General features: G+C 41.4%; 1 protein-coding gene across 1 annotated transcript in view; it reads right to left on the reverse strand.

Moving 5' to 3' along the window:
- Positions 1-10,919, reverse strand: part of Sun3 (Sad1 and UNC84 domain containing 3) — a 30,981-nt gene extending 20,062 nt beyond the window's left edge. Inside the window, exons 1-3 of the mRNA XM_075942811.1 lie at positions 10,890-10,919; positions 6,041-6,156; positions 4,648-4,709 (exon numbers count right to left, since the gene is read on the reverse strand). Of these exons, the coding sequence (XP_075798926.1) occupies positions 4,648-4,709; positions 6,041-6,156; positions 10,890-10,919 (208 nt within the window). The remainder of the gene's footprint in view (positions 1-4,647; positions 4,710-6,040; positions 6,157-10,889) is intronic.
- Between the last annotated feature and the right edge of the window lie 2,183 nt (positions 10,920-13,102).

Raw genomic sequence — 13,102 nt, forward strand, 5'->3', positions numbered from 1 at the left:
CCACATTGCTGGTAAAATTGGGCAGTGAGGTACTCAGCATGAAAGATTACCACCATTTCTTTCTTGGTATCCCCACTACTAGCTGTTTGCTTAAAAAGAATCTAAAATAAATGTCCAAACAAACACATGTACACATGTTCATGCCTGTACTATCTCTAAGACCCAAAAAATATAAATAGGCCAAATATCCGTCAATGGGCAAATGGATTTAAAAATGTGGTATATATGCCCACAATGCAATATTGTTGAGCCACAGAAATGAACAAAGAAGTGATACACTCTACAACAAGGATGGCCCTTCAAACAGGATTAATGAAAGTAAACATACAAGAAAATTTCCAATTTTTTTTCATCTATTTGAGCTAAGAGGCAGGATGCAGACTTGTAGAGGAGAGAGAGAACAGGAAGCTATGGGCTTGGTATACAAAGAATTTCCTTTAGGAGCCTGATTACATGAGTACTTTGACAGAGGAAGGGCTTGCCCAACACACTCCACCCATTAGTACTGAATTATCACTTCAACTCAGTAGAGAACAAAAACAACAGTGGTCAGTTAAATTCTCCTGAGATTTGTGGGCAAAGTGTTTACATTTGAGCCAGCACATGTATTGGTAAGTTGGCCGGCTAAAAAAGATTATGTGATAATTATATAAGTATACCCCAAAGGCTAATGTGTCAAAGGCTTGGTCTTCAACTTGGTAGTACTAGGAGTTGGTAGAAGGTTGAAGAGGTGTGACTCCGTAGGTGGTTAGGTCTTTGGAAGCATATCCTTGAGGAGAACGTTGAGACCATGCAATTTTGACCTGCCAGGCAAGCTATGGCTACTGGAGCAACAGTGGCATGACAGCTATGGAGTAACTAGCCACTTTCTCACTGGACTGGAGGCCTGCTCCACAGAAGGGAACTTCATACCCTTTATACATCTATCTTGGTCAAAAGCCCATGACTGGGGATATCGTGGGCTCTAGGTAGAAGGTGTTATTGTTATCTTACCAAATAGTCATGCTGTCCAAATGCCTCCTAAATGCTTTTATGCTTACACCCAAAGACCTGGGCTGCTCTCAACTATGGTCAGAGAAGTTTCAATGTGTAGTTAAGAGCCATCAATGGAGAGATGGTTAATTGATCAAAGAACTGAGGATAAGAGAACTGGTGCTGAGCCCTAAATGTAATATCTGTGTAAATCTCACTGCCACAAAGACTCAGAAAAAGTCGAAGAAGAGAAGGTAGAAAGAATGTAAGAGCTGGAGGATGGGGAGGATGGGGAGGATGGGGAGAAGCACTGTGACATGCTGGCTTCCAGACATGGCATGACTATTGCAGCCATGAACCCATAGCAGTTGTGACTACCTGTACAAGACCTGCACAAGATCAAGCCAACCAAACTCTGGCATAGATGGGGTACAGGCTCTAACCCTTCCTGAGCTGCTACTGGTTGCTGGAGGAGGGAAAATCATTCTGTTTTGAGGAAGTAGGACTGGTAGGTTTCCCATAACCCTGTGGTAGGATGGGCCCGCAGCTATTTTCATATGGAAGCTCTGACTGGATTTAGTGGTTTTCAAAAAATAAGTTGGGGGTGAGGCATGAGAGGGCTAGAGAGGGGAAATGGGAGAAATATATGGTCATATTTCATTATATATTTATAAAATTCTCAGAAGTAATTACAATTTAAGGTAGGTAGAACTGTAACACGATGGGCTGCTTGTTGGAGTTTATGTCCTGTCCAGATCCCACAGCTGGTAAGCCCCAAAGAAAATCACACAGAGTTCTATATAAGTTATAAACTGATTGGCCCATTAGCTCAGACTTTGTATTAGCTCTTATAATTTATATTAGTTCATTATTCTAGTATATGTTAGCCACATGGCTCAGTATCTTTTTCAGTAGAGCAGGTCATATCTTCCTTCTTTGGTGTCTGGACAGGACTGGGGAGGAATGGGCTTCCTCCCTCCCAGAATTCTCCTGTTCTATTGACCCGCCTCTATTTGCTGTCTGGTTGTCCTGCCTATACTTCCTGCCTGTCTACTGGCCAAGCAGCATTTATTTAAAATATAACTGACAGAATATAGAGGCTTTCTGGACTGTCCTGCCAGCGCAAACTCTGACTCTTTGAGGCAGGAGAGCATTTAAGTGTTGTTTGTGGACACACTGTTGCAGCTTGTTTGCTGGCAAGGACCTTGAAATGCCATTGAGTTGTGGCAATAAACATGGCTCTAGCTGATACCTCTGCCATGAGCCTGAAATCTCAGGAAGCTAAGAAATGGGCTGGATCCAGCCATCAAGGCCATAGCTTTACTCCTACCCATATTGCTTAGCAAATTAAAGACTTATGTGGTCAGAAAAAAAGAGAGAGATACAGTAATGAGAGATTCAAAGATGAAGAAAACCTCTAAATGTTTTACAGTGTGTTAAAAATATATGCAGGCTAAAGGTTAAAGTCCTTAAAATAAAAAAGAAAGAAAGAATGTAGTTGTGTGTGGTGGTACACACCTTTAATCCCAACAGTTGGTAGACAGAGGCAGACAGACCTCTGTAAATTCAAGGTGTGGTGGCGCAGCACTTGGGAGGCAGAGGCAGGTGGATCTCTATGAGTTCAAAGATAGCCTGGTCTACAAAGGGAGATCCAGGACAGCCAAAGATATACAGAGAACCTGTCTCAAAAAGTAAAAGTAAAAATAAAAGAAATAGAGGTTAAAGTAAAGCCACATAATAATGGAAAACACACAGAGAATCAGGATACTGTATGTTATCATGCTTTCTTTGAATTGTTTGAATGCTGAGGAAAGAGCAACAGCTGCTAAAAGATATTTGTTTATAAATGCTGCTAAATAATTCCAAGATAGGTATTTTGAAAATACCTTGAATTCAAAATTGAAGTCAAAAGGTATGTTACTTTGGAAAGGAGATTTTGCTTTTGTTTCCACAGGAAATGAGAGGCTGAGGATTCATTCTGAGTTAAGAAAAATCAGGTTTGATCAAAGAAGACCACCTGAGAAATCTCCAGTAGGAACAGATGGCCTGGATGTCTGAGTTCTACATTTAGAACAGATTCAAGACTGCTGCCTGAGATGATCAAGACTCACAGGATACTCTAGTCAGGACTTGATCATAATTCTAAATTTTCTTTAGGTCTCCAAAAGATTATCAGTGCCCCCAACCAGTATGAAGTAGTCTGGAATACTATGCACATGTTCCCAAAAGATGGACTATGGATATTTTCCTTTTTTTTTAAGAGGGGGACATGGTGCGGGAGAATTGTTTATAGTCTGTCAATTATGTTTTAAATAAACACTGATTGGCCAGTAGCCAGGCAGGAAGTATAGGCAGGACAACCACACAGGAAGTAGAGGCGGGTCAATGAGAACAGGAGAATTCTGGGAAGGAGGAAGCCCATTCCTCTGCAGTCCTGCCCAGAAGGAAGATGTGACTTGCCCTGATGAAAAAGGTACCGAGACATATGGCTAACATAGATAAAAATAATGGGCTAATATAAGTTATAAGAGTTAATAAGAAGCCTGAGCTAATGGTCCAATCAGTTTATCATTAATATAGACCTCTGTGTAATTTCTTTGGGGGCTTGCCGACTGTGGGAACTGGGCAGGACAGAAACCCAAACAAGTAGGCCCTCATTTTACATAGAACTAAAACATTGTATGTATGTATTAAAATACTATGAAGAAACATATTATCATGTATAACTAATATGTGGGTTAAAGCTTTTAAAAATTGAAAAAAAATCTCTAAGCTCAGTCATTCAAATTTAGAACAGGTAAAATATCAGATGTTTCTTTTGGAAACATATTGGGGATTCTTTCCTTTTTGCTCTATCTATCTACCTATCTATCTATCTATCTATTTATCTATCTATCTATCATCTATCTACCTATCATCTATCATTCATCCATCCACCATTATATCACCTATTGTTTATCTATATGAGCTTGCAAAAGACAACTGGATGTAGTCCATTTTTTCCTTCTACTTTGTGAGTTCAGAGACCAAACTCAGATCATCAGGCTTGGCAGCAGGGGCCTTTACCACTTGAGTCAACTCACTGGCCCCATATTAGGAATTCTCAGCTTCCATGCAATTTTTGTGTTCTTTTGCATATGTATATAATATGACCTCTGGTTTTGTAGTATGCACGTGTGTGTCTCTGAATCTATATGTTCTCGTGTTTTTCTTTGCCTCTTTTCAGTTTGTTTTGTCTTATTCTGTTTTGTTTTGTTGTTCTTATTTTATTGTCATTCTTTCCATGCCTGTTTCCTTCTAGAGAAAGATAGGGCATGGATTCTGCAAGGATGGGAAGTAGCAAGGGTCCCAGAATAGTTGGGGGGGGGGGAAACTATAATTGGAATATAGCATATACAAAAATCTATTTGAAATAAAAAATAGAAAAATAAACTATAATACAAGAAAATAATTTTTAATTATTTTAAATTAATTTTAAATAAATTAAATTAATTTTTAATCATTATAGATTTTCTAAGAAGCTTATATTATTTTTAGCACAGTACATGGAGGGGGAAAGGAGCTGAAAGAATGTGCAGGTGACCTCCAACATGTCAAACACGAGTCATCCCACTGAGCCCTCTGTTACCATACACTCAGTGAGTCAGTTTAAGGATCATCACCTCTAAGACTTACCAAAAAGAAGAAAAGTTGATGTGAACATTGTACTTAGGATAATCTTCCATGGTAGAGTTAACCTACAAAGAATGAAGAGCTTTAAGAATTTAGCAATGTAAGCCATTGCTATTAACTTTTAACTTGGACTTCAAACTCGTCAGAGCACCCAAGTCAACAGGCTTAATTTGTCTCACTCCTGGGTCCTCTAGATGAATTCTGCGAGCTATTTAATTTCTGATCTGTGACCCTTGAAACGGATAGAAATAATTTCCAAGAAGGAGTATGTGCATATATGCTCACATTCTTCCCCCCCACACACATGTACTGTGTTGCTATTGGCTCCCTATTTATGGTCTTTAAATGTTTTTAAGCAAACAAAGTTTTTCTACAAGTCAACAACCATGAATATACTACATGACTAATGACTGAGGTTAAATGAGTTCACCAGACTGGTCCCTAAACTGATAGGATTGGTATCCTTATGCAACCAGAAGGGACCAGACTGCTATCCGTGCGCCATCTGGACATCTGGTGTCTGCTGTCTTCAAGAAAGGCAGAGAGTCTCCCCCACAGCCATTGTCAACTGGAGTCAAGGTTTCATCTTCCTTGGCTTTTGAATTGTGAGAAAAATCAATGGCGTTTTTTAGTTTCCCAGCCTCTGGCTTTTTACTGTGGCCCAAGAGATAAGTCTACCTAATCCATGAACAAACCTTCTGTGTTTACAGCTTCCACTCCAAAAGTGTCTCTTCTGGGCTCTGTCCCTGCTCATCCGTCCTGTCTGGTTTTGTATTTCTGTGACTGGACATGTGTGGGCAGCTCCATCTCTCTGCCCTTTCTTAGCCCTGTGCCTTGAACTGTACACTGTGGTGTGCAGTTGAAACTCACCATTCCTATAAGTGGTGAGTACCTTACCACTCAGTTATACCCCAAGTTCCAAATTCAACCTTTTAAAAATAAAATCCTTAAAGGAAAAAAGAATGCTAAAGCCAATTGAGCTTGAATCTGTAAGTGCCTGGACAAAGTGTTCCAGGTTGTCAAGCTGAAAATTGGTTAGAAAAACCAGACAATGATAGACCATTTGTAACTGGTAGTTGGCAGGTAGATGCATCGGGAGAAGCCCTGTGTCAGAGCTTACAAAAGACCAGGGACACCTGTCCCAATATGTCAAGTCACTCCACAGTGTGGCTCTCAGTCTCTCATCTGCTAGTTCCCAACTAGACTCCATCAGCTGAAAGTCAGGGCTGTGACGAAGGGCTAAGAGGGTGACCTCATCTGGAAATGATGCAATCTGTATGTCGACACCCTCATCTCTTTAAAACTCACTCCTTTTATGTTAGGTTCTGCTGACGGTAAACAGACTACTTACATTACAAAGTAGTTGACCAAAGGGTGTATTAGGTGAGTCTCTCACCAATCCTCCTTGCAGCTGTGATGCCAGCTGGGCTCTGTGAACCACAGCTCACAAAGAGAAACTTCAATTGCCTGGATACGGAACCTAAGCAGCTTGACTCCCCCTCTTCCATCACACTGAGCGGCAGCCAGGGCTAACTTAGTGCTAAAAGTTACTAAGAGACCCCTCTCCTAGGTAGAGCTTTTTGACACCATGCGGCGGCACAGTTTACTCTCTAGAGAGTGTTGTGTGGGAGTTAATTATAACTCTTCGGTAGGCTGAATCACATGAAAACTACTAAACTACCCGATTTTCTAAAACTTAGGGTTTTGTTCCTAACTGGAAAGCTGGGCTGCCAGGTTGTGCCTTGTGAGATTCTCTCCCTTCACTAGTCTGTGAGATTCTGTCACTGAAGGCAAGCACGTGTCATTACTGAGATTCTAAAGGTTGCTCTTCTTGACAAGGTCACTGTGTCCTTTCTCTCTTATGGCCAGTAGACCTTGGCACGGGTGATCTCTCACAGTTATTAATGGTGGCTATCAGGAGGTTTCAGCCCCGCCCCCGTCGTAGGCTGTGGGCAACATATTTGGCTCACCCACTAGACAGGGCTCTCTCCGTAGGGGAAATTTCTTACCGGAGGAAACACAACTTTTAGCACACAAGGTGCTTCAGTCCCCAGGCTGTTTGTTCTCACCCACGGGTGCAGTAAACGTCTCTCTGGCCTAGTGTGCAAAGGCCAGCACTAAGGTTGGTGTAGCCCGGATCCTTGACAAGTCCCTGTGACCACAGACCATGTCATCTGTTTGATTTGTTACCACTGCCATAGTTCACTCTTCCAAAAAGCATAACTCCTCTGTTTTAATCCTTTTCCCTGGCCCACTGTTAATATTCAACTTCAAATGGCTGGTGTGCCATAGGAAGTACGATGGTTGCGAGCTTTAGGGGAAAATGGAAATAACACCCATGTTATTTCACAGATAGACAGGGCACAGACGTACAGCATACACAGTAGAGCTCAGCAGGGGTTGCTGGTGGACGTCTATAATTCCAGCATTTAGGGTAGGAGGACTGCTATAACTTTAAGGCCAGCCTGAGCTATGATATGAAGGCACCTCCAAAACCAGAAAAGAGCAGGTGTATGGAAATCATTCTGCAAACTGACATACAGGTTCATGTTCAGGGTTCTTACCCTGACAACAGAACATTAACACTCGGACTGCTGCTGGGTTCTTCAAAAAAAAAAAAAAAGGAGAACTCTCAACAGAGGAATCTAAAATGACTGAAAGACACTTAAGGAAATGTTCAACATCCTTAGTCATCAGAGCAATGCAAATCAGAACAACTCTGAGATTCCATTTTACACCTGTAAGAATGGCCAAGATCAAAAACACTGATGACAACTTATGCTGGAGAGGTTGTGAGGCAAAGGGAACACTCTTGCACTGCTGGTGGGAATGCAAGCTGGTATAGCCCCTTTGCATGTCAGTGTGGTGATTTCTCAGAAAATTAGGAAACATTTACACAATGGAGTCCGACACATCTTGAATTTTGCAGGAAAATGGATGGAGCTAGGAAACATTATTTTGAGTGAGGTAACCCAGACACAGAAAGACAATTATCCAATGTACTCACTCATAGGTGGTTTTCCATAATCCCAGAGAACTTAGACAACACTGAGGACACTAAGAGAGACTTACATAAATCTAATCTACATGGGAAGTAGAAAAAGACAAGATCTCCTAAGTAAATTGGGAGCATGGGGACCTTGGGGGAGGGTTAAAGGAGAGGGGAGAGGCAGGGAGGGGAGCAGAGAAAAATGTAGTGCTCAATAAAAATCAATAAAATGGTAATACATGACATTATTAAAATAATTAAAAATTATGTGCAAAGGAATAAAATGGGAAGTAAATTTTCTTCTCCTTCAGGTCCTCTCACTTTTCCTTAAAGTCATTTCTATTCATTGTTTTTTTTTTAAATTGAATCTCAGAAAACATTTACTAGAACAAATGCCAAAAAATTAAAACAAACAAAATAAAACAGAACAAGGAAGTCATGCATATTGTATTCAAACTAGAGAAGAAAAGAAACAAAACAAAACAGAGAAAGTTTGTCAGATTTCTGTCTAGGAACAGAACCAATAGTGTGTTGGGGGTGTGTGGGCATGTTTCTGTGTATAGGTATGCATCTATACAGATGTGAATCAAGAATCATTAGATCGGCTTACACAGTTGGAGGCTAGATAGTCCAACATTGCTGAAGAGCTATAATGATAGGCCATAATTCTGAGGAACCAGAGAATCCAGTAGCTGCTCATTGTGAGAACCCCAGACTCATTCAACGACGAAAGCCTGGAAGCATCCCTGGAATCCCCTAGTATAAATACATATTAGAAGGCTGAAGAAGCCATTTCTTTCTTTATTTAAAAAAATAGATGAATAAACATTTATTAGTCAAAAAAAAAGAACAATGCTGAAAGGGGTGCCCATCCTTCCTCTGCTTTTGTCTTTCATGCATTTCCTCCCACAAGTCACGAAGAGCTCCTAGCATGATGAGCACTGTTTTCTCATCCCTATTTTACGGAAAGCCGCAAGCCACGCGTATGGTTTTGGACGCACGTCTTCTTCACAGATACGCCTTTTCCAATAGCCAAACTGGGAGGGAGCACATTTTGAAAAGTCCAGTGACTCACTATGGCGTCATTCTTTGCGACACCTCACAATGGCCAGCAGGTCATCACCACACCCAGGCTGGGATTGTGTGCTCATAAGCTTCTCTGAGTCTCTGATGCCTTGCTGTATCAGATGCAAACCTAATGAACAATGTAAAGATCTTCTGTGCATCTATCTATTGCTTTGCTCCAAAAACCCTGGCTGCTTTGATATGTGGTGTGGGAGGTTCTTCTGTCTATGAGTTACTTTTATTGGTTAGTGAATAAAGAAACTGCCTTGGCCTGTTGATAGGGCAGAGCTTAGGTAGGCAGGGAAAACTGGACTGAATGCTGGGAGAAGGAAGATGGAGGAAGAGAGAGAGAGGCCATGGAGCTGCTGCTGGAGATACGTGTGTTGAAACGTTGCTGGTAGGCCACAACCTCGTAGCGAAATACAGATTAATAGAAATTGGTTACATTAATATGTAAGAGTCAGCCAATTAGAAGGTAGAGCTAATGTGTTAAGCAGTGATTTAATTAATACAGTTTCTGTGTGGTTATTTCAGGTCTAAGCAAGCTGGGGAAACCAACAATCAGCCTCCCCTATAACAGATATGTTTGTTTCAATACTCAAAGATATCAGAAACACAATGTAAGGCCCAATTCCCCCAGTCTCGTTCCTCTCATTTTCCCCTGTAGGTCACTAACTTAAAATTAATACTGTATTTCCACATAATTTTTAAAAATGTGTTACAAAAAAATGTGTTACAAATATACATATTAGACAAAATAAATGATATCCTACATTATGTTTCAATTTCATATGTCCTGAGATGGTTTAACCCAGTCGTTCTACCTGTATTTTATTATACAGCAATTCATTCACTCATTCTTCCACAGATGCATGCTTACTTCATTTTCAGGGAAAAAATCCATGTGCACTGCCTGTTTCTGCATGCACACCAAAGTGCATTTTAGTCACAGTCTAGAAACCGAATTGCTGCAAGGAAGACCTGGCTTCTTTGGACCATATTATTCTAGGGTGACCAATTACTTTACTTTTAACACCTAATGGACTCAGTCCTGTATTTTTTAAAATGTGAAGTTTTTGGAGCAGTGCCAGCAAGCTGACTCAAGAAAAAATGTCTCCTGCTTGTATCCCCAATGAAGAAAGAATCGATAAATCGGAGACTTTCCCCTTGGCACCCAGAAAGCTGGCTCAGTGGGGGAACATGCCTACCTTTCAAACCCTCTGGCCTGACTTAGATCTATGGAGCCTGATGAGGTGGAAAGAGAAAACTGACTTCTGAAAAATGTCCTCTGGCCTCTACACACACAGTGTGTCGTGTGCACTAACACACATTCGCACTAATAATAATCTATAAAAAATAAAACTAAAAAATAAATAACAAGAAGAAAAATATTCTATTTGAAATTAATCCTTTTGAGGCGATATAAGAATGAAAATGATGAGGAAACCAAGTAAAAACCTACAAAACAGCACACACATGAGCAGGCGAGGGATGAGTGTGACAAAGGAGAAAAGAGAAAGATTACTTAAATAAACACAAGTAGGCAATTCTCTGTATCTTGGCAGTAACCTTGGCAGTTAGATTTGTGATGCTGCAAGGTCAAGTAAGATTGATCGCCCCAAATGCTTCCTGTTGGGGGCTCAAAGATCCTTGCACCCACAGATCACTAGGGAAACGAGAAAGGTTAAACACATGGCCTCTTCTCAATGGGGAAGATAGAAATACCTGTTTTCTTGCCCAGAAAGATGGAAGTGGATATTGTTAATGACCTGGTGACCCTTTTGCTCTCTGTGGCAGCAGATGTCACCTCCCTTTTGCTAAACAGGCAAACCTCACCCAAATCCCCCAGAATGCTTGTCCCAGATTCTTGCCTCTCTAGACCGTTACCCATCCTTAGGAGAGAGTTCACATGTACTTCATAGCCTGCTGGCCTCTATGCTATCTTGATCAGAGACCACACTAGGCCTGTTAGCTGTAGAATCCACCCTCACAGTCACGTGTACGTTGTAAAGGAGTTTCTATGTAGTCATAGCTTAAGCTCTACTGTGCACCTGGAATTGGAATGCTCGTTGCCTGGAAACCTCTTCCCAGATTGTACTGTGTTTGAAATACGCTGACAAGGAGCCACCCGGCATTAGACTCCCCCGCAGGCTGATCCAGGTTGATGAAGTCAATCTGAACTGGTTTTCACTCTCATCTCTTCTTGGATCACTGCCGGCATGGTCCCCCTCAACAGCCTAGAGATGCTGCAACCAAATCGTCAAAAGACACAGAGTTTTCAAAGCACTAAGAGAAATCTCTTGTCACGTAACACAGACCTTCAACAGAAACTGAAGTGGGGGAGACGGCGAGCTCAGAATTCTGAAGGAAAAACAAAACTGTCACCCAGCCAAGCAAACCTGGAGAAGCTGTCCCTCAAGAATAAGTGAGGCAGGCTGGAGAGATGGCTCAGCAGCCCACAATGCCTGCAGCTCTTGCAGTGGGCCTGGGTTCAGTTCCCAGCGCTCACGTGCAGGCTAGAAACTGCCTGTAATTCCAGTTCCAGGGAAGCGAACACATTCTTCTCACCCAATGGTTCTTAACCCGTGAGCTGCAAATCCTTCAGAGGTTGCAGATCAGGTATCTTCTACATCAGATAATTATATTACAATTCATAACACTAGCAAAATTACAGCTATGAAGTAGCTGCTAAGTAAATTTACGGTTGGGGGTCACCACAACATAAGGAACTGTAATAAAAAAATCACAGCATTAGGAAGGTTGAGAACCACAGCCTCTCAGGGCTTCTTTGTTCATGCAATGCACATACTTACATGTAGACAAAAGACTGAAGCACATATGAAATTTAAATAATCTTAAAAAGAAATAAGTGAGACAAACATATTATCAGAAACAAAGCAGAGAGGGCCATCAGTGCTGGCCATGACTTGTAAGACATATCTTAAAAGGTGATTATTCAAGTTTAAATGTCTGGGAGGTAGGTACTAGCATGCAGATGGGGAAACTCCGTGGTAAACATTTGGAGGTGATCTCTGAATACAGTAACTCTGGAAGGATGGCGGGCAATCAAAGCAACTGGAGTATGTAAAAAGATGTCAGGGAAAAGTGCAAGTGCACAGGGTTTTATGTAAGCTTCCCAGTTACCACACACAGAAGGAAAACTCAAATAAATAAGAAATGATGGGAAAGAAATCATAGCACATGGCTGCAAAAGAACACACACACACACACACAGAGCCATAAAAAGTAGGTAATCAAGTCGTGTGTGACCACGTAGATGAACCCAGTGGACAATCTTCTAAGTGAAATGAGTCAGACGCAGGGCGTACTCGACAACTTCCCTTGTCGAATGCAGAGCGTCTGAGTTACAGAAGCAGAAAGCAGAGCGGTAGAGTGGCTGAGGGGTTGGGCCACCCAGGAATCCAGAGAGGCTGACAAACACAGTCTGAGACAGCTCTAAGACTATGAACCAGGAGGAGCCAGCATGTGGCACGTGATTGTTGCTAAGCATTCTGCCTGGAATCCATTGAAAGGCTAGAATGTAAGAGTTCCTTCCCCACCCCACACTAAAATGACGAATGAAAGGTTATGAACATGGTAACTAGTTTGGTTGGGATAACCATTTCTCAATGGACACATGTATTGAACGCCAAATTGCATAACTCACACATATAAAACCCGTGTTAGTTATAGCTCATCATTGAAACATCAAAATATCCCAATTTTTTCTTGTGAAGAGGGCAGCAGAGAAAGTGTTTACAGAATTGGGCTTCTCTTGATGTTAGCTATGGACACGATCCCCTTGTTTTTCTGATAAGGTTGACAACCCCAACTACTATATGGCATAAAAATATGTCAAAAAGAAGACTTTGACCTTCAGATTAGTTCAACTGTCACTGAAAAGAAAACAAGAAATTAAAGCATCTTGGTTTGTAAAATGTGCTATTTTTTTTTTGTCTGATCAAAGGAGAGGTGGAGTCTATAGCAGGAACGAAGGGTAGGGAAGGGGCTCACACCTATGCCTGTGAGCTCCCTATTGGGAGTAGTTGGTAGCAAGGATGCAAAGAATTGGAAAGATGGAAAGTCCGGCTGGTTTGAAGACACAGCTGCATTCAATGAGGGTGAACCAAAGGAGACAGAAGGAAGGGCCAGAGGCTTTGGAACTTTGGAATTTGCACATATGAATTTTTTCCTTTTCTCAAAGTGCTTATAAGCAGGGAAATATCTATACGTCTAGCAACAAGGATAGATAGAAAGAGTATAATGTGAGATTGCATGACAAGGGATATCCCATGCTTCTGAAGCCATTCTATGACAGAGACACATGTGAGGAGACACTGAGGTGTCTCTGTACAAACAGGCTAATTCTGAGTCAGTTTTCATTTGCATGTGCCCAGACTGTTA

This window comes from Microtus pennsylvanicus, chromosome 12 (assembly GCF_037038515.1).
Source record: "Microtus pennsylvanicus isolate mMicPen1 chromosome 12, mMicPen1.hap1, whole genome shotgun sequence".
In the NCBI taxonomy this organism is placed as follows: domain Eukaryota; kingdom Metazoa; phylum Chordata; class Mammalia; order Rodentia; family Cricetidae; genus Microtus; species Microtus pennsylvanicus.